Below are 21,012 nucleotides of genomic sequence, written 5' to 3'. Positions count from 1 at the left end.
GGCACCTCACCTAAGTGTCATGTTTAATCATAGCCTCACCTAGGGTTTCGTGCCCACTGAGTGGCGCAGAGCTACAGTTACCCCACTCCACAAGGGGGGATCCACCTTGGATCCCAGAAACTACCATCCCATCAGTCTGATGAGCCTTACCTGTAAGGCCATGGAGCGTATTATCATGGAACTTATAAACAAAGACATTGGCAACCTTCAAACACTGGACCCCATCCAGTTTGGGTTCGTGAAGGGCCGATCTTGTCTCCTGAACCTGACTGACTTCTTCAAATCAATCTCCAAAGCCATGGACAAGGGTAAGGTGGTCCACACAGCCTATCTAGACCTCACCAAGGCCTTTGACACCGTCTCCCACTCTGGAATCATAGATAAATTTACTAAGCTAGGCATTAATCTCTACGTCACCCAATGGGTTGCCAACTGGCTTACTGACAGAACCCACACTGTAAAAGTAGCCAACTCTAAATCCAGCTCCAGACAAGTGACAAGCGGAGTACCTCAGGGTTCAGTCCTGGGACCGCTCTTGTTTGGCATCTACTTCTCTGAAGTACAGGCCAACACTAAGGGACTCTGGCTAACAAAGTTCGCAGATGGCTGCAAACTGGGAGCCATTATTGAATCCCCAAATGATGTAGATACTCTACAAAAGGGCCTTACAGAAGCAGACGCTTGGTGCCAGAGCCATGGGCTCAAGCTCAGTGCCAAGAAATGTATAGTTATCCCCTTTGGGAAAAAACATTTACCCGTGAAATACCACATATTTGGCAGTACACTAAACACCGAAAGTATGATAAGAGACTTAGGGACACAGGTGGACAGTGGTCTCACCTTCGATAACCACATCGCCACAACAGTCAGGAAATCCTTCTATGTGGCACACCTCATCACTAAGGGCTTTTCATCCAGAAAAAAGGAGGTCATTGTCCCACTGTACTCATCCCTCATTAGACCCATTATAGAATACAACGCCCCATTTGGTATGTACCTCTTAAGACATCTGCAACAACTGGAAAGGCCGCAGAAATACCTCACTAAAAGAATCACAGGCCTAAAGCAGATGCCTTACGCTGACTGCCTTAAAAAACTCCAGCTATACTCTGTCGCATATCGTCTACTCAGAGGCGATCTCTGCTTAACATACAAGGTCATGTTAAACCCAGAGCTGTTGGATATGCTACACTTAAAGAAATCCCAATCCCTCAGAGCCACACGCTCCAGGGATCTAAACCTTGTCATCACAATAAACAAAACATGCTGGAGAGATAGGTTCCTGACCAAGAGACTCTCCAGACTCTGGAACATGTCAATCAGAGTGCCTCTTTGGCCCTCTTCAAAAGGAACCTTGACGACTGGATGGGAGAAAGGAAATTCACCCCGAGGATCACGTCAGTCGCCCTGCTAGACAGGGGTCCAGGGAAGTAAATAGTGTGAGAAGAAATAGCCAGGGAATTGTTATGGCTAGGCTTGTATAGGCCCTAGGGCTGATAGCCTAGTACCAACCCATGAACCTATAATATGGAGGGAAGTCCTTCAGAAGAAACAGCAGTAGGAGGTGATCCCATTTTGTTAGATAACAAAACTTTGGTTTGTCAGAGAGAAACAAATAGTGGGTATAACTGTTCATTCATTACCACTTTCACTGAAGAATATGGTTACATTTGGAATATTACTAAACAAAATTGGCTTGTTTTTCAAGCATTTGAACGGATATCTGACATTTTGGGAACCAAACCAGTATTTGTCACTAGAAAAGCTAAATGGATCAAGAACATGTTACAATCAGATGACAAGATATATACTACCATTAGTGAAATGACTAGGGGTACTTATAAATGTGGTCCGTGCAATTTGTGCCAGTACATTTTAGAGAAACATGAGGTGCTTATGAAAGTAAAGACACACTTTTTTTGTAACTGTAAATCAATGGGAGTGATTTATGTGGCTTTATGTAAAATGTGCCCAAGTTTTTATGTTGGGAAAACCATTCGTAGTTTTAAAGAACGCATTTATGAACACATTTATGACATCAAGCAGAGGAGAACTACTAAGGCATTGTAGTGTCATATAGAAAAGCATCCAGACCATGTTTTTTTTACTTTTTGGTATCAACACCATACAGTGCAATTTACTGGGGGGACCGTGGCGTGACATGGTAGAATGGAGGGAGTTGCATTGGCAACTGAAATTAAACCCCACCTCACCCCCAGGTTTGAATGGGTCTTTATACTTTATCCATAGCTTGTGTTCTAAGACTTATGTCCCACTATATTTAATTTGTTATTATGTGGTACACACTAGGGAAACATCAGGTTAGGTTTTTTCCTAGTATATATTTGTATAGATTGTTATGTATTTTATTATGAGTAAGTAGCCTTTAAGACTAGAATTGGTAGGTGTGTTGATGGGTCATGTGATTTTACTGGTGAGTTATTTAAACTGAATTTTTGTGAATATTTTTCATTCTGAAAAAGTGTATGTTATATACACACAAAAGCGCTTAAGTTCTGGTCATTTTCTGTTTGGATTCCAGCAGTTGGTTCAGTAATATTTAAAACCTGCCTGCTTAAGGGTGTAGTGTCATCACCTTTGGGGTATAAGCCATGTGGACAGCTGAAGTGTGGGGAGGTTTGGATGCAAAACCATCCCTTTCTCCTGAGTTACAAGGTCTGCTGTGAGAGGCAGGTGGATAGGAGGCTCTTTGGCCAGACTGAGGAGCAAGGGGGTACCAGTGCTGTCTGGGCCAGTCTGGAACAATGAGAATAGCCTTTGGCCCTTCTTCCCTGATCTTGAGAAGTACCCTGGGAAAAAAGGGCAAGGAAGGGAATGCGTACACAAACAGGTTGCTCAAGTGGAAAAAGAGGGCGTCCACCCTCCATGCTTCTGGATGGAATTCTCTGGAGCAGAACTTGGTTAGCTGGTGGTTGCGAAAAAAATCTATGTCCAGTTCCCCCCAGTTTTGCCTGATGTTGAGAAAGGTTCCCCTGTGCAGCTGCCACTCGTGGGATCCAGGAGGATTCTGCTTAACTGGTCTGCCAGGGGGTTCTGTTTCCTTGGGATATAATGAGCTATCAGATGCAGTCCCAGATTTGAGGCTGACTGCCAGATTTGCATAGCTAAGCAACACAGGGGGTAGGACTGAGTGCCCCCCTGCTTGTTGATGTACCACATTACTGTTGTGTTGTCTGTCTTGATTAAGAGCACTCCTAGTCTCAGGTGATCCTTGAAAGCTAGGATTGCCTTGTGCACCGCCAGCATTTCCTTTAGGTTGATGTGTAGGCCCTGATCCTCCTATTCCCAAATGTCCTGAGTGCACATACTGCCTCGGTGTGCCCCCAGGCCATGTCTGAAGCATCTATGTTGATGGTCTGGCCCTGGGGAAGAGTGATGAAGGGTAGACTCTTGTTCAGGGTACACACCTCTGCCCACCATAGGAGCTACTTCTTTAAGCAAGGAATCAGGGGCAGCTGGTGTTCCAGTGACTGAGTGTTGGCACCAAAGGTTCCTAAGGTACCAGTGTAGTTTCCTCATGTGCAGTCTGGCTAGTGGTACCAACAGGATGTAGGAGGCCATGTATCCCAGTGCCTGCAGGACTTTCCTTGCTGTGAAGTGGGTCCTGAGGGCCAGCTGTGAAAAACAAGAGGAGAGGAAGCTCTGCTTCAACAGAGGGAGGGAGGCTGTTTGTGTTGCTGTGTCCAGCAGAGCTCCGAGGAAGGTTAACCTTCTTGAGGGGTGAGTTTGGGACTTCTCCTGGTTGATTGTGAATCCCATGGAGGTTAGGAGAGTATGAAAGTGCAGTTGTGTACACTTACCATAAATGTAGATGTTCGAGTGTATTCACTGTTGCAGTCATCACATTTGGGTTATCTGCCTGCAGGTAGCCCTCAGCCGGCCTGAGTACCAGAGTCTTCGGATTTCTGCATCGGATGCTGTCACTTTTTCCTTGACGTCAGGGGTATAAAACATGCAGTCAATGCCATTACATCAGTTTTTCTTGCCCCAGATGTCAGGTGCCCCCACAATAGGAAGCAATTATATAGTATGGTACACCCCCAGAAAAAAGCAAATACACATGATATAATATATGCTAAACAAGAAGGAAAGGTAGAGGCAAAAGAAGTCAGGAGGCTGGAGGGAGGGTAACCAAGACTGCAACAGTGAATACACTCGAACATCTACATTTATGGTAAGTGTACACAACTGTACTTTGTTCTTCGTGTTTCACTGTTGCAGTCATCACATTTGGGTTGATTCCCAAAGCTAAGGAAGGGAGGAGGAAGTCAAAGAGCATTAGGGCCAGATATTAATCCCTGCAAGACTACAGTGGCAAATCCATGGATTTAGAAAAGATAGGCAAGTGGTAATACTTGGTGAAGGTATGTACAGAGCTCCAGATAGCAGCTTCTAAGATGTCCCTGGTAGGGACCAATCTCAGAAATGCCACAGAGATAGATGCAGCCCTGGTGGAATATGATCTTATCCCCTGTGGGGTAGGTTTTCCATGGTGCTTGTAGCAGAAATGGATGCAATGGGCTATCCATTTGGAAATGGTTTGCTTTGAAATAGCCTTCCCCTCTGCCCCTGCAGCAAAGCTAAGTAGCAGCTGTTCAGATTTTCTGATAGGCTTAGCCCTGTCCAAATAGAATCTAAGTAGTATGTGCACATCCAGACAGTGCAGTATTCGTTCCCCTTTGTTTTGTGGATTAGGGAAAAAAGTAGGCAAATGAATGGACTGATTTAGGGCCACAGAAGACACCATCTTAAGCATAAAGGAAGGATTAGTCCTGAGGGAAACCCTGTCCGCATGGAAGATAATGAAGGGTTCCACTGCCATGAGGGCCTGTAATTCAGACACTCTTCTAGCTGAAGTAATGGCTAATAGGAAGGCTGTTTTCCAAGAAAGGAATTTCAACTCTGCTGTAGCAGCTGGTTCAAAGGGGGGAAGAGTGAGCTTTTCCAATACAAAGTTAAGGTCCCAGGCTGGAGTGGGAGCTCTCCTGGGGGGGGGGGGGTCTTAGATTTTTGGCCCCTCTAAGGAATTGCTTTAGCAAGGGGTGAGAGAAGAGGGGTGACTCAGTATTATAATGTGCTGAAATGGCAGACGCATGAATTTTAGGATAGGATAGGCCCTTGTGCAGCACTTCTGTCAAGTACTGTATAATATGAGGTAAGCTGGGCACCACTGTGCCCATCCCCTGAGCTAGGCTCCAGAAACAGTATCTATTCCACTTTTCAGCACAGGATTTTCTAGTACTAGGCCTCCTTGCATCCAGAATGACATCCAGTACCTGCTTACTGAGGGATGCTACAGGATGCTAGGGGAGAGCTCAAGGAATTAGCCAGGCTGCAAGGTTCAGGGTTTGAAGCTGAGGGTGCAGAATCTGGCCCACTTTTTGGGACAGCAGGGAAGGGGTCTGCGACAGGTGCCATGGTTGTAGCAGTGTCATACTGCGCAAGAGGGGGTACCAGTGCTGGTGTGGCCAGTCTGGTTCAATCAGTATTGCCCTTGGCTTGTCCTGTTTGATCTTTAGTAGAACTTTTGAGAGGAGAGGCAGAGGGGGAAAGGCATAAACTGAGAGGCTTTCCCAAGTGAAGGACAGGGCATCCACTTTCCAAGCTTGGCTGTGGGGAGTTCGTGTGCAGAATTTGTGCAACTGGTAGTTTTGCGGGGAGGCAAACAGGTCTAACTCTGGAGTCCCCCATTTGTTCCTCAAGAGGTTGAATATTTTGGGTTCTAGTTTCCATTTGTGTGGCTCCATGAGATTTCTGCATAGGTCGTCTGCCAGTGAATTTAGTTTGCCTGGCAGGAATTGAGCTTGGAGGTGTACTTGGTAGCTGAAGGCTGTGCTCCACAGAGCCATGGCTAGTCTGCAGAGAGGGTACGAGTGGATTCCCCCCTGCTTGTTTCTGTACCACATAACTGAGGTGTTGTCTGTCTTCATCAATAGTGGTCCTGGAAGAATACAGTCTTTGAAGGCTGTCAGAGCATTTGGTACAGCTACCATTTCTTTTTGACTGATATGCAGGTGCATCTGTCTTGGGTTCCATCTGCCCTGAATGCACTGCCCTGCCATGTGAGTCCCCCATGCATAGTCTGATGCATCTGTTGTTAGGGTTTGGGCAGCAGGGGAGTAGAGTGAAAGGGAGTCCCTTGTTGTGGTAGCAGGCCTTTGCCCACCAAAGGAACTCTGTCTTCATACAAGGAATTATATAAATCATTGTTTCCAGGTCCTGAGAATGTTGACATACCATAAGCTTTTTAGATACCACTGGAGTTTCCTCACATGCAGTCTTACATATGGAATTAGTAAAATGCAAGAGGTCATGAACCCCAGGGCTTGCAGTATTTTCCTTGTAGATAGCTGGGGTTTTGTGGCCAATAGTTTGAAGTAGGTTGTCAAATAAACTTGTTTCTTCGGAGTGATGAATGCCATCTGGGAAGTTGTGTTCAAGCTTGCTCCCAGGAATGCAATCTGTTGGCAGGGTACTAGGCGAGATTTCTTTTTGTTTATGGTGTATCCCAGAGAGGTTAGAAGTTTCTTTACAAATGCCAGGTGTTGTAATAGCAAGTCCTGGTTTTCTGCCTAAGATAATCGTCCAAGTATGGGTAAATATGAATATTTCTCTGCCTGCAAAATGCAATGGCTGGAGCTAGACACTTTGTGAATATCCTGGGCGCAGTAGATAAGCCAAAGGGAAGTGCAGAGAACTGATAGTGCATGGAGCCTGCCCTGAAGCGTAGGTATTTCGTGCAAGATTCCTTTATTGGGATGTGGAGGTAAGCTTCCTTTAAGTCTAGGGTTGCCAGCCAGGCATCCTTGGCTAGCAAGGGAAGAAGCTGTTGCAGAGTTAGCATTTTGAATTTTGGAACTACCAGAAAGGTGTTGATAATAGAGAGGTCCAGGATGGGATGCCAGGAGTTGTCTTTTCTGGGTACCAGAAAAAGTCTTGAATCAAAACCTTGTCCCCTTTGTTCTGCTGGGACAGGTTGAATAGCCCTGATATTGAGAAGAGAGAGAGCCTGCTGTTGGGCCTCTGCCCATTGGCTTGGGGGTAGGTCTAGCCAACCATTTGGGGTTGATAGTGTGTGGAAGTGGAATCTGTATCCTTGGGAAACTATGTTCAAAACCCATTTGTCTTGGGTAATGAGTTCCCAGTTTGTTGCATGCAGGGCGTGCTTTCCTCCTAAGGAAGCAGGTAGTTGAGCAGGGCTTGGAAGGGTTAAGGTTAAGTCATTGTGCTATTTTTCCGTACGGGGGTGGCTTACTACTCCCTGCTTTGGAAGTGGGAGCTCCCCCACTGTTTAGGCCTGTGCATAGCCTGAGACTGTAGCCTAGGTGGTCTGCTGTTCCTGGGTTTGGATTGAGAAGGCCTAGAAGGGACTGGAAAGGACCAGTTCTTTGAAGGACAATGCCTACTGAATCTGGGAGGCTGCACTTGTAGGAAATCTTTAACAGTTTGCATAGATTTAGCTTTTTCCTCCATCCTTTTGATGACGACTTCTGCTTTGTTGCCAAAAAGGCAATCTTGGTTTAAGGGAGCATCCAGTAATTAGCTTTTACATGATCTGGCAAGTTTTGTTCCTTAAGCCAAGTATGCCTTCTAATTAAAGACCTAGTGATAGCAGCCCTGCAAGATGCTTCTAAAGCGTCAAAGCCACATTACAAAGTATGTTTACCAACTTGTTCTGCAGAATGCATTAAATCCTGTAATTCTTTGTGTTCAGTACAGTTGGGAATCACCATAATTTTCTGTTTAAGTAGCCCCATAACATGCCGCTGATACTTTAACATATGAAACTGGCAATTTAAAGCCCTAATGGCCAAAGTAGCAGAAGTGCATACCTTCTTACTCCATCTGTCTAAGTCTCTAGAATCTCTATCAGAAGGGGTAAGATTTATGGCAGCAGTAGCCTTAATGCCTTTTGGTCCTTGGGAAATGGTCTCTCGGTCTGCAGAAGGATTCTTGAAGAGGACCTTGTGAGAGTCAGGTACTCTGTAGTACCTGTCAGGTTTTCTGGGAGCTGGAGGTAAAGTGCCTGGGGTAAGGCTAGATTCCAAGAAAGCATCATCTACAATGTCCAGAACAGGAGAGATAACTAAAGGCCTGTGTTGAGGTAGTAGTAAGAATTCCCTAAGTCTCTTTTTGGACTCAGAGTAATCCTGGCTTTCCCAGCGGAAATGCTCCCTAAGAGTGTGCAAGGTTTCACCGAAAGAAAAATCCTCTGGAGGGGAAGCAGACGGAATAGAATCCTCTGCATCAGAATCCTCATAAGTAGATAAGGGCAAATCCTGGTAATCATAAGGAGCAGAAATATCAGATTCCTGATCAGAAGAATCAAAAAGAAAATCAGTTCTAGGTCTCTTAGAGGGGGAAGGCTGGCTTCCCCTAATTAAGGTAATAAGGTCTTCAGCCATTTTAAGCATTTGTTTTTTAGGCATATGGGCCTGAGTCTGCGGTTTGGTCGTCGGTTTTCTAGGCATGGTGCGAGTTTTTGGCCTGGATGAAAACAATGGCGTCGGTTTAATATGAATGTCTGTAGGCTTGAATACACCCTCAGAAGCCGGTGCCTGCAGAGCGGCTCCGGACCCATCCAAGATAGTGACATCCACAGGTTCCACAGTCGAAGAAGCATCTCGTGGCATACCAGACTCTGAATGGGTCTCAGTAGAGGCCTGCAAATCAGAAGTAGCGGGTTATCAGGGGCTGCGAAAGCGCCTCACTGAGTACCAACAGACTGGCGAGTACTTAACAGAAGCGTTGTGGGCAGTTTTGGACCTATGCGGTCTGTCTCTGTCTTTATCCTTACATTTTTTCAGAATATCGGTAGTTGGATGGCTTGGTGACGCCATTTCAGAGTACACAGAATGATTACTAAAGTAATTAGCTGCAAAAATAGCCCAACGACGAATAGTTCGGGCGTTGAACAAGGCACAAAACCGACAACGAGGGACATCACGGTCTTGGTCTAAACAGGGGATGCAGTAGGAATGAAAATCACTGAGGTATTTGCTATCCACAGGTAAGACAATTGTTAACTTTTACTGACATCGGTTAGAGCAAGAAAAAGGATCCCCAACGGGGTACTTAGCTTTTTGAAGACTTCGGGTCTGAAACCCGAAAACAAAATTTTCAGGAGTCGGCCGACCGGCACTTGCGAACTGCTTCTGCTTTGGGCACCGCACGGCAAGAAAGACTGATGTAATGGCGTCAGCTGCATGTTTTATACCCCTGACGTCAAGGAAGAAGCGACAGCATCTGATGCAGAAATCCCAAGACTCTGGTATTCAGGCTGACTGAGGGCTACCTGCAGGCAGATAACCCAAATGTGATGACTGCAACAGTGAAACACAAAGAACATCAAAGGTAAGGTCCTGCAGGAGTCTTTCCTTGGTGTCCACCTGGATGAAGCAGTCATCCAGGTAAGGATAAATCTGTAGTCCCTTCTGTCTGCAAAAGGCAATGACAGGGGCCAGGCACTGGGTAAAGTCTCGGGGAGCAGTAGATAAACCAAAGGGCAGAGCAGAGAACTGAAAGTGTTCTGACCCTGCTCTGAAGCACAGAAAACTCCTGCAGGACTTCCTTATGGGGATATGGAGGTAGGCATCCTTCAGATCTAGGGTCACTAGCCAGGCATGTGGTATCAGCATTAGCAAAGCTTGTGTAGGGTCAGCATTCTGGGACCAGGAGGGACAGATTCAGAGTGGATAGGTCGAGAATAGGGCGCCAGGTGCCCTTTTTTCTGGGTACCAGGAAAAGTCTGGAATAAAACCCTTTTCCAGCTTGTTCCTTTGATACAGGTTCCACTGCACTTGGACACAAAGGTTTTGGATCTGGCGGAATGCCTCTGCCCTCTGATTTGCTGGTATATCAGGGAAACCTGAATATCTGGGTTTTTTCCTTGAAAGAGAATCTGTACTTGCTGGTAACAGTTTTTATGACCCACAGATCTGAGGTGATGGCCTGCCAATTCTCTAAGAAGAGGAAAAGTCTTCCTCCTAGTCTCTCTGGGGGGGTGGGAGCAGAGGGGAGGGGATAGAGTCACTGGGAGTCCTTAGAAAAAGGAGTGGGCTTAGAACTTCCTTGCCTAGGCAGTGCAGTGGTCCATTTCCTGGATCTCTGTTGGCTTTGTAACTGCTGCCTAAAAGGCCTGTCACTGTGTCCCTTCCTCTGCACAGATATTGTTTGGGTAGGAGCTCTTTTCCTGCAGGTACTTAAAAAGCTCAGCAGCTACAGAACCAAATTGATTTTTATTGTCAAGAGAAGCATCCATCAATTTAGCCTTAGTATCATCTGGTAAAGGCTGGAGGCAAAGCCAAGTATAATGTCTCAACACTGAACCAAAGGCAGCAGCCCTAGAAGAAGCATCAGCTGCATCATAACTACACAAAACAGAATGATGAACCACTTGAAAAGAGAAGCCCAACAAAGAGTGGGACAAAACCTTCCCCTCAGAATTAGGAAGGTCAGAAACAACCAGACAGATTTGAGAAATAAGAGGTTAGACACGGAGTCTGATAATTAATAGCCCAAAAGGCCAGGGCGGCAGCAGCAGTATATACCTTTTTGCCCAGCCATTCCATGGCCCTACTGTCCTCATCAGAAGGAAGCAATTTAGCAGAAGGCAATAGTGTGGAAGGTTTGTCAGAAGAGACAAACACAAGAGATGTGTCAGCATAAGGACATTTATAAAAAACTTAGGGGCTGAAGGCTGGGAATCAGAAGACTGAGAAGCTGCAAGAAAAAGTGTCTAACAGGGCAGCTGGGGAAGTAAGGAATGCAAAGGGCTTAGAAGACTCCATCTGGAGGAATTCATAACACCTCTTCTGGGTGTTGGAAACCTGGGTACAGTCCCATTTAAAAATTTTCATCACATGAGAGAGAGTATTTCCAAAAGTAAGTTCCTCAAAGGGAGAGTGTGGACGAATCCAGTCCTCCCTCCTCAGAACCATAGTCCAATGGAGAAGGAATCATAGGAGGTTTCTAGGCTATTGGCCCTGAGGCCCTTATAAGCCTAGCCAAGAGTTTAGCCCATGTTTAGACAAATCAGCACCCGATGCCCCTGTCCAGCAGGGACACGGGTGGAATCCCATGGGTATATTTTCTGTTTCCCATCCAGTTATCCAGGTTGCCCTTAAAAAGGGGTAAAGAGGTACAGGATCTGAGAGGAATAAGCCAAAGACTCTTTCCCAGAGTCCAATTCCTCATCAGAAGAGTCCTGCTCTCTAGATCTCTTAAGAGGAGTAGATGATTAAAGATCAAAGCAGGGGGTCAGGAACAGAAACTCCCTGGGGGCTTCAATGCCAAGAGTGCATTAAACAACCTCGGTGTAAAATTCTGCTATTCACAATGGGGATCCTTAAAAACAGGGGAAATATGTTTTGTTTTCTGCTTCTTCTTCAAAGCGACGTCAGCCCTAAAGACCTTAGTAGGTTCAGACCCTTGCTGACAATCAACATAGGGGGAATCTCCTCCCAAACAAGAATCTGCGGAACACCCCTCAGTCCCTCAGATAGCAGCCTAGGTTCCCCCTCAGCATCCACAATGGACATCTGCAGAGCCTCCAAGAATGTGAGAGAAGCCAGATCCATGCTCACCTCAGAAATGGTTGCGGCAGAAGGATCTGATGGATGATCCTTCAGGCTTTCACCAGCCTTGAAAGAGATGTCAGGGGAGGTGGTACAACAGCCGAATCCAAGCTGACTTTTTTGGTCTTCTTCCTGGTACACAGCTGATCCTTGGGATGGGACTATTCTCCCATTGCATCCTGTGCCAGCAACTTAAGACACTGGTTCTCCAAGCAGATCAACAAGGAGAAGAGATGACTATGAAGGGTCTCAGGGAAAAACACTTGACAAATCGGGGATGAAGTATGGTCGTGAGAAGCACCCAAGCAAAACAAACAGCTTATGACAGTTCTTAAAGGGAATCTGTATTCCACACTCACCTTTTCCCTTTCTGGATGACAAGTAAACTCACAATGAAAAGAAAAAGCAAAACAAGAGAAGAAAACCCTAACAGGGCAATTATCTGAAAACAGCTTGGTAACCAGCAAAAATGAAGGAGCATTCAGATCGACAAGAGAAGATGGCATTTGGGCTGGCAGCAAAGAAGTTCTGAGGTATGTACGTCTGTACGGCACCTTTATGCCCTATGCTGTGAGCAGGGAGCATACATGTCATGAACAATGTCCTTTAAAAATAAATAAATAAATAAGGATTTGGTATATTGGCCAGATGTTGGGCTATCCTTGGCTGGGGATCCCTTAAGTAAAGAATTCTGCAACAGTGATATGGAAGGATATCTGTCTTTACTTTCTTCTTCTTAGAGGTTACTTACAAGGGCCATTTTGTATGGTCTATAAAACAATGTCTTATCCAGTTCCACTTTAAAGTCTATATCTCGAACATTCTGCTGGAGGAGTTACCACTAGATCAGGAAATCTATTATAAATTATGTTGCTGCCACTCTTATCCTCGCTAAATACTGCTACATCTCTATCCATCTGTCCTCTAACTGTAGCACCCCTTTGGTCTTTTTGCACAATCTAAGCTTCTGGGCTTTCATTAGGAAACCCAGTAGCTTAACCTCATCCAGAAATTCTTCCAGACAGTTGCTATCTGGTAATAATGCCCTTCACATTCTAATGCACCTGTCTATTAACCTAATGGATGTTCCTAACATTATCACTGTTATTTAATAAAACTGAAATGTAGCTCTGCAGAATATGATTGTTAGTATTTATCCTTTCTGTTTTTCTTCTTTATATACTAATTTTTGTATCTTGTATGTAATAGTTAACATTTGCTTTTTTTCCTTGTACTGTATTGTACTGTATGGTATGACATCTTTTAAGATTTGTTAATTGTGGAGGTTTTTTCCTGCACCTCTGCTGTAAAAGGGTCCTGTTATGGCCCCGTAGGGCTTTCAGAGTAAACATATAATAATAATAGTAATAAAGGTAAGAAAACCCTGCAGCTTTTGACTGCTAAACTGCCTTTTTATGTGGTTCTGCTCCAGGCACTGGCAGGGCATGTACATGGTGATCTGAAGCTTTGAAAGCTGGCTGGTTGTCATATCCTCAGCAGGATATAACCCAAACAGCTTGGGTTATGGCAACAGTGATCTAATATTGAACATCAAGCTGTACCTTGCTGGGACCACTGTCCTCAGGCCCCTGTGGAACTATCAGGGTCATTCAAGGCTCACACACTCTTGACCAAGGACTTGAAGATTATATTCCTGAAGAAGAAGGGATGGACATCTTTCAGCCTAAGCAAATGCTCAAGATCAAAAATTGCCAAAGTTCAATAAAAGCCTCAGGCTCCTGGTTCTAAACAGCTTTTTTTTTAAGTACACAAAATTGGAAAAAAATGATACAAGAAGAACTTCACTAAGACAAAAAAGGCAATGACGTTTTTAATCACTCAGAGGCATCAGGCTCTCATAAGTGTATTTGTTGGTGTTCTTCTCCAGGGATGTCAATGACAGCAGAAAGATCTCCCCAAATGTCAGAGCCAAAAAGGCCAAAGTCAATCAAAAGCTGCAAATGAAATATGGTAAACTGGCCACATTCAAAAGTGACAACAAAAAGCATCCTAAACTGGCTATTCACCCTTTGAAAGCTGCCTAGATAAGCCCAAAGGAGAAACTACTGAACACACAATGGCAGCAAAACAAGAACCGAGGATGGGACAAGCTGACTCACTTTTCTACCCAGTGTTCTACTGTCGTTTTCAAGCTTAGGGAAGGTAATGGCCCTGCTTTAGGAATGCCAAAAGTTCTAGAAGTATAGTCAGATAAGCAGACATCCATCTACAGCTAATTCAAATCCATTAGAAATCATACTGCAAAAGTGATCATTGTAACAAATATTTTAGTTTATTTCCACTCAAAAAATCTTCACTTAAAAAGTAAGAGCTTCCCCGAGTAGGAATACCCACCTAACAAAATGAAATTAATAAAACAAAATGAAAATGAAATAACTTGATAAAAATACCCCATTGTTGATAAGAAGTTTCTGTGGCCCAGAGAAATTTCTGCTGTGGAACTTACAACAGATAACTGTGCTACAGAAATTGAAGACAGCCAAATGTTAAGGACAAATGAAATAATGATTCAATGTGGTGTGCAATATGTTATCAATACAAACCTGTCCAGCTGGTGCTGCTAAGCAGTAGTGCAGGATGACTACTGGTATATGCGACATCTCCACTACTTGTATCCAATTCTGTAAATGCCGTCCTTTCAAACACGGGATCCTCTGGTTCCCTAATGCAATAAAATTACAATTTCAGTTGCATGTTTTGTTAATTATCTTTATTATTCTAAATCTTAATTGGATAAGAGAGCTGATAATGAAAATATGCAAAACCATGAAAAAGCAAATTAAGTAAACAGAAATGTAATTCTTGTGTGTGTGATTTATCAAACCACATCTAGCTGATGCTAATCTGATCCAAATTCTTCTCAAAGTTAATACCCCTTGTGAACTTAATTTTAGTTTTTACATTGCTGGTACCCAGACAGATATAGTAGAACATATACCTTTCTGAAATGCATCACTAACTATGCAGTGTAACAACAGTGAAGAGAAGAAACCGGAGAGTATTCAGCAGTGCACTAAAACAGACACTGCTGCAACACCAGCCCTGAGCATGCAAAGGAGCAAAACAAGATGAACCACAAAGCACATCCAGCGACACAAGGTATAAAGCAGAACTACCAAATGTTCACCAAGTATAACTATGGGGAAGGGAAAACAGCAAGCCAATTTAACAGTTAAAGGATTAAGAATGTAAATAGTAAAGAAAACAAACAGCTTTTATCAGCACATATCTCTTGTTTGTGTTTCACTAATGTAGCTATTCTGGCTTGAGGTTTGAAAGATAATTCCCATCCTTAAAAAAGGTGTACTTTGTTTCAGCTGGGCAGAAAAGCTGCTGTAATGCCAACTGCTCTTACTTGCTCATTACTGTGCGTTATTTAAGACTCCTAGTTGTACAATCAAGCCAAAATGAGGTGGGATGCACAGCTGCACAAGATGCTCACCACATCATCCTATTTAAAAAAAAAATTATATCTAATATAAAAAGAACCGTTAAACATCAAACTTGACAGGTTAAGTGGGTTCACCTTAACAGTATAATTCAGTAAGCAGCTCACTATAATATTAGACATTCTACTGCATTCACTGCTGAAGTCATTAAGCATGGGATCTCTGCTATAGGCTCAGCTGAATGTCTGGCCAATTCTGAGAGCTAAGTATGCCCCCTCCATTCTGGGTACATGCCACCCTCTCTTGGAAGTTGCCATATCCTGGTATAAAGGCAGTCACCCACACCATATTTTGTTCTTTCTTGCTTCCACAACAGGCTGTAACTAAAGGTGTCCCTGAAAGAGGAGTCTTCTTCTATCCATATGCCCTGGCAGGACTGGTCCTTCAAATCAAAACTACATGCCTCACAGGTAGCCTGGACAGCACAAGGTGGGTTTGGAAGAAGAGGGAAAAGAAGGAATGGAGGGTAAAAGGTTCACAAGTACCCAGTTCAAGCCTGGAACAACCCCCTAGCAAACATGCAATTAGAGGGAGGGAAAGCTCTATTAACATTACATTCCCTACATGACTGCACTATAACTTGTGTGTTGGGAAGCTGAAGAATGCTTCAAAGAACAGTCTATGTAAACTCAGCTCTAGCCTCAGACATCAGGTCTAGCTTGCACAGCTAAGTGTTTGTGGAATGCACGTGAGGGAGCTGCTTCCAGTAAGCCCTGCACACTTACTCCCCCTAGAAAAGCTGTAGTAGTGCTGTCCCCTTAAAAAAGTATGCTCTGTACGAACCAGGCAGAATCTTCCATGGTGCTTCTGACAGAAATTAATGCTAGTGAGCAAACCATTTGGAAATGATTTGTTTAGACACTGGTAACCTGTCTTGTATCTCACCAAAGGTGAGAGGAAACTAGTCAGTTATTCTTAATTTTCCTTGGTACATAAAAAATAAAGTAAAAAAAATACTTTATTCATTTGTTAAACCAGTAAGTGAAGTTGTTGTTGTTGTATCTTTCGGCTTTTCCCGGTTAGGGGTCGCCACAGCGGAACTCCGGTCCGCTAATGACTGGCAGTAGATTTTTACATACCGAGTTGCCAACCCTGACGTAAACCTTCATCGAAGGTATGCCCATTCACGCATATCTCCACACAGAAGACACTTTAGCTGAGAATTGAACAGGACATCTTACTGTGAGGCGACAACGCTACCGCAGCACCACCACTGCAACCAGTAAGTGAAGTGATTCAAAAAAACTATTTTCAGCCATGACCCAGGCCCATAGGCATAAACAAGTAACACTGCACACACAACATCAACATTGGTACACAGGCTTATACAAACAAATGTTTACAACGATCAACACTGGTATTTACAAAGGCAAAGAATACTATTCTATTATATTTGTAGACACTAAATTACAATTAGAGAGACATTTATTTATTTTACATTTGTTTATCGAGGATGACCGAATGGGCCAGTTGCCCTTTTTCAGAGGAGGCCCAGAGAGAAAAGCTCCATTACAAAAACACATTGCAAACAATACAAGAAATTGATAACAATAAAGACTACCTAACTTTGGTAAATATAGGCAGTAAATAGTTTATACATAATTGCCCCTTCAATTTTTATTGTTTAAGTGGAGAAAAAAAAAAAAAGCCAAGCAAACAAAGTAGCATGAAATAGCCTGTCCCATCATAGATAAATGACTGATCAGTAGATCAATATCAAGGTATTGGTGGTAAATATTTATGAGACATGTATGGTATATGAACAAGAATATGGCTGAAAGCTGCCATGCTAGTGTTACCTGTTCTAAATAGTGACAGCTAAGGCAATATTGAGGTGAAGTACAAGAAGGAAGGAATATGATGAAATTGTAGGAAGGTTGAGATAGGTAGATAAAATAGGAGTAGTGGTGAGCTTGAGATATGTCAAAAGTCAAAGTAAACTTTACTGTCATTCAGAAATCTGTAGTGAGAGTAGGGAACAGGTGCAAAAACTGAATGAACACGCAATGTGCAGACAACATATAGACTATTTTCACAGACATTTGCACATGTAAGGCCTCGCTATTACATCACAGACATGCAGGTAGATAGACTAATATTGCACATAATTAGAACACATTTTAACACTTTTCGTACTGAACACTTACATGTATGAGACTAGTATTGCACATGTACTTGGTTAAGACATTGCATTGATCCTTGCACAGAAAGAGACATTTGAGTATTACACTGTGAATATTACAGTACTCTCTTCTTCACCTCTCTTCCACACTCACCGTTACTCTGAACTATTGACCCCAAGTATTTAAACTCATCCACCTTCGCCACCTCTACTCCTTGCATCCTCACCATTCCTCTATCCTCCCACTCATTCACACACATATATTCTGTCTTAGTCCTGCTGACCTTCATTCCTCTTCTCTCTAGAGCATATCTCCATCTCTCCAGGGTCTCCTCCACCTGTTCCCTACTCTCACTACAGATCACAATGTCATCTGCAAACATCATAGTCCACGGGGACGCCTGTCTGATCTCGTCTGTCAACCTGTCCATCATCATTGCAAATAAGAAAGGGCTCAGAGCTGATCCTTAATGTAACCCCACCTCCACCTTAAACGCATCCGCACTCCCACCGCAGACCTCACCTCTGTCACACTACTCTCGTACATATCCTGTACCACTCTTACATACTTTTCTGACACTCCTGACTTCCTCGTACAATATCACAACTCCTCTCTAGGCACCCTGTCATATGCTTTCTCTAAGTCTACAAAAACACAATGCAACTCCTTCCGACATTCTCTGTACTTCTCCATCAACACTCTCAGAGCAAAGATAGCATCTGTAGTGCTCTTTCCTGACATGAAACCATAATGCTGATCACTAATCATCACGCCCCTTCTTAACCTTGCTTCCACTACTCTTTCCCATAACTTCATGCTGTGACTGATCAATTTAATCCCTCTGTAGTTACTACAGCTCTGCACATCACCCTTATTCTTAAAAAAACGGTACCAAAACACTTTTTTTCCATTCCTCAGGCATCCTCTCACTTTCCAAGATTTCATTAAACAATCTGGTTAAAAACTCCACTGCCATTTCACCTAAACACCTCCATGCTTCCACAGGTATGTCATCTGGGCCAACAGCCTTTCCATTCTTCATTCTCTTCATAGCTATCCTTACTTCCTCCTTGCTAATCCATTGTACTTCATGATTCACTATCCCTACATCATCCAACCTTCTCTCCCTCTCATTCTCTTCATTCATCAACCCCTCAAAGTACTCTTTCCATCTCCTCAACACACTCTCCTCGCTTGTGAGTATGTTTTCCTCATTATCCTTTATCACCTTTACCTGCTGCACATCTTTCCTAGCTCGGTCTCTCTGTCTAGCCAATCGGTACAGGTCCTTTTCTTCCTCCTTAGTGTCCAACCTTTCATACAACTCTTCATATGCCTTATCCTTAGCCTTCGCCACCTCTCTTTGCCATGCACCTCATCTCCTTATACTCCTGTCTACTTTCTTCATCTCTCTGACAATCCCACTTCTTCTTTGCCAACCTCTTTCTCTGTATACTCTCCTGTACTTCCTCATTCCACCACCATGTCTCCTTGTCGTCCTTCCTCTGTCCAGATGTGATACCAAGCACCTTTCTAGCCGTCTCCCTTACTAGCTCTGCTGTAGTTACCCAGCTATTTGATAACTTCACTGCCACCCAGTGCCTGCCTTAACTCATCCCTGAACCCCACCTCACAATTACCCTTTTTCAATTTCCACCATTTGATCCTTGGTGCTGCCCTCACACTCCTCCTCCTTTTCTTGATAACCGTCATCCTACAAACCACTATCCTATGCTGCCTAACTACACTTTCTCCTACTCAGTTAAACTGTAATTAAATAAACTAGGAATGGAAGAGGGATGTACCCATTTGCTATGAAAATCCTGGTAGAACCCCCTACTGTTACTTGCATTAAGAGCCATTTAGGATGTTTGTTCAAGATGTTAATTGTCTGTGTCCATCCAAGAAGTGTACATTTCTTTCAACATTGATCTTAGGCTATGTTCAAAGAGACTTCTGCCATATATTTTTTTCCGGTATGAAAGAAGGGTTTAGTCCACATGGTCATTCTTACCCTTAAGGAAGAACAACACAGTTTCCGTACAGTTAACTTCTTAGGGTTCTGAAATTCCTCTCTCTAAACTAATTGCTACTAGGATAACAAACTTCCATGACAGAAATTACAAACGTGCAATAGCTGCAGATTCAAAAGGTAATAAAGATAATTTCTCCAGGACAACATTTAAGTCCCGAGTTTGGGACACTCTTTTCCTTAGTGGCCTGAGATGGACGATGCCATTCAGAAATTGTTTGATTGGAAGCCTGCAAGCTAGACACTGGGTCTATACGTAGACAGGCAGAAATACTGGAAAACTGCACTTAGAGATACATACTGTAACTCTAGAGAAAAGAGCTCAGGTAGATACGGCAAAACCAGGCTCTGCTTTCCATTTAGCTAAACATGATGTCAAGTACTACCTCTCCTAGCTTCCTTCATGATTTTAACAAGTTCTTAGAATAAATGTGCCAAAGAGCAGCAAGATTAAATCTTCCAAGCAGCTAAACAAGAAGTTATGTACTCACCATAACGTTCGATGTATGTAGTCCATCTCGCCTCACATTCTTACCTGTGGGTTCAGAGCCTTACCTGTGGGTTCAGAGCCGAATATTGGCTCCGACTCGGCCGACTTTTCTAGCTCGAAGTCTTTAATTGGCTGGGCTAAGCAGGTATCCCATGGTGCACTGCTCCATATCCCCAGATCTAGTTTGCTGCGAAAACTCATTCGTACCCCATGCATACACAACATCCAGGTAAAAGAATAAGCCAAGTAAGGGAACTCTGCAGATGAACAACCTAACCTCCAAATCCTCCAGGAAGGGGGAAGGTGGGAGGGTAAGTAAGAATGTGAGGCGAGATGGACTACATACATCGAACATTATGGTGAGTACATAACTTCTTGATGTTATGTAGTCCTATCTCGCCTACATGCTTACCCGTGGGACAGCGTCCCTAGCACCTACATCCTGGGTGGCTCATAGGAAAATACTCCTGAGAACTGTGGAGCCAAAGGACGACCTGCCCCTTGAAACCACTTCCAATTTGTAATGAGAAACAAATGTGTGAGGAGAAGCCCAAGTAGCTGCAGCACATACAGCATCCATTGACAATCTGGCCTGAGAGGCTGTAGATGTAGAAACAGCCCAAGTAGAGTGAGCCTTGACCGGAAATGGCAGATCGTTTCCTCCTGCGTGGTAGACGAAAGAGATACAACTAGATATCCAACTGGATAGGGTGACCTTGGAGACCGGGGACCCCATTCTGTTTTCCGAAAAGGAAACAAAAAGTTGATCAGACTTCCGGATATCTTTTGTTCGGTGCAGATAGAAGCGTAATTGTTTGTGTACATCCAATTGATGAAATCTAAATTCTGCCTTGTTTGAAAAGTGAGGAAAGAACACACGCAACTCAATGGATTGATTGAAATTAGACACGGAAGCCACTTTACGAAGGAACGAAGGGTTTGGTCTAAGAGAGACCCTGTCCTTATGGAAGATTAAGTATGGAGGTTTGATGGAGAGGGCTTGAATTTCTGAAACTCGCCTTGCTGAAGTGATTGCTGTTAAGAAGGCTGTTTTCCAGGTCAAGAATTTCAATTCACAGGTAGCTGCAGGCTCGAAAGGTGGAAAACTAAGGGCTTGTAGAACAAAATTGAGATCCCAGGGCATGCTTGGTTCGGAAACCGGGGGACGGAGCAACAGAGTACCCTTCAGGAAAGCCTTGCATAATCTATGAACCATGACACTAGGCTCATTAGCGACATGAAAATTAGAGATTGCTGCCAATTGAACTTTGATGGTAGCAGATGCGGAACCCTGATGGAA

At 43.7% G+C, this 21,012-nt stretch overlaps 1 protein-coding gene across 1 annotated transcript in view; it reads right to left on the bottom strand.

Annotated features, from left to right (window-relative positions):
• The window catches only part of ALG1 (ALG1 chitobiosyldiphosphodolichol beta-mannosyltransferase), a 634,420-nt gene that overhangs the window by 354,050 nt on the left and 259,358 nt on the right, over positions 1-21,012 (bottom strand). Inside the window, exon 7 of the mRNA XM_044089785.1 lies at positions 14,162-14,280. Within this exon, the coding sequence (XP_043945720.1) occupies positions 14,162-14,280 (119 nt within the window). The remainder of the gene's footprint in view (positions 1-14,161; positions 14,281-21,012) is intronic.

Source organism: Protopterus annectens, chromosome 12.part0 (assembly GCF_019279795.1).
Source record: "Protopterus annectens isolate FY-2018-M chromosome 12.part0, PAN1.0, whole genome shotgun sequence".
In the NCBI taxonomy this organism is placed as follows: Eukaryota; Metazoa; Chordata; order Ceratodontiformes; family Protopteridae; genus Protopterus; species Protopterus annectens.
This window is presented reverse-complemented; position numbering and strand designations above follow the sequence as displayed.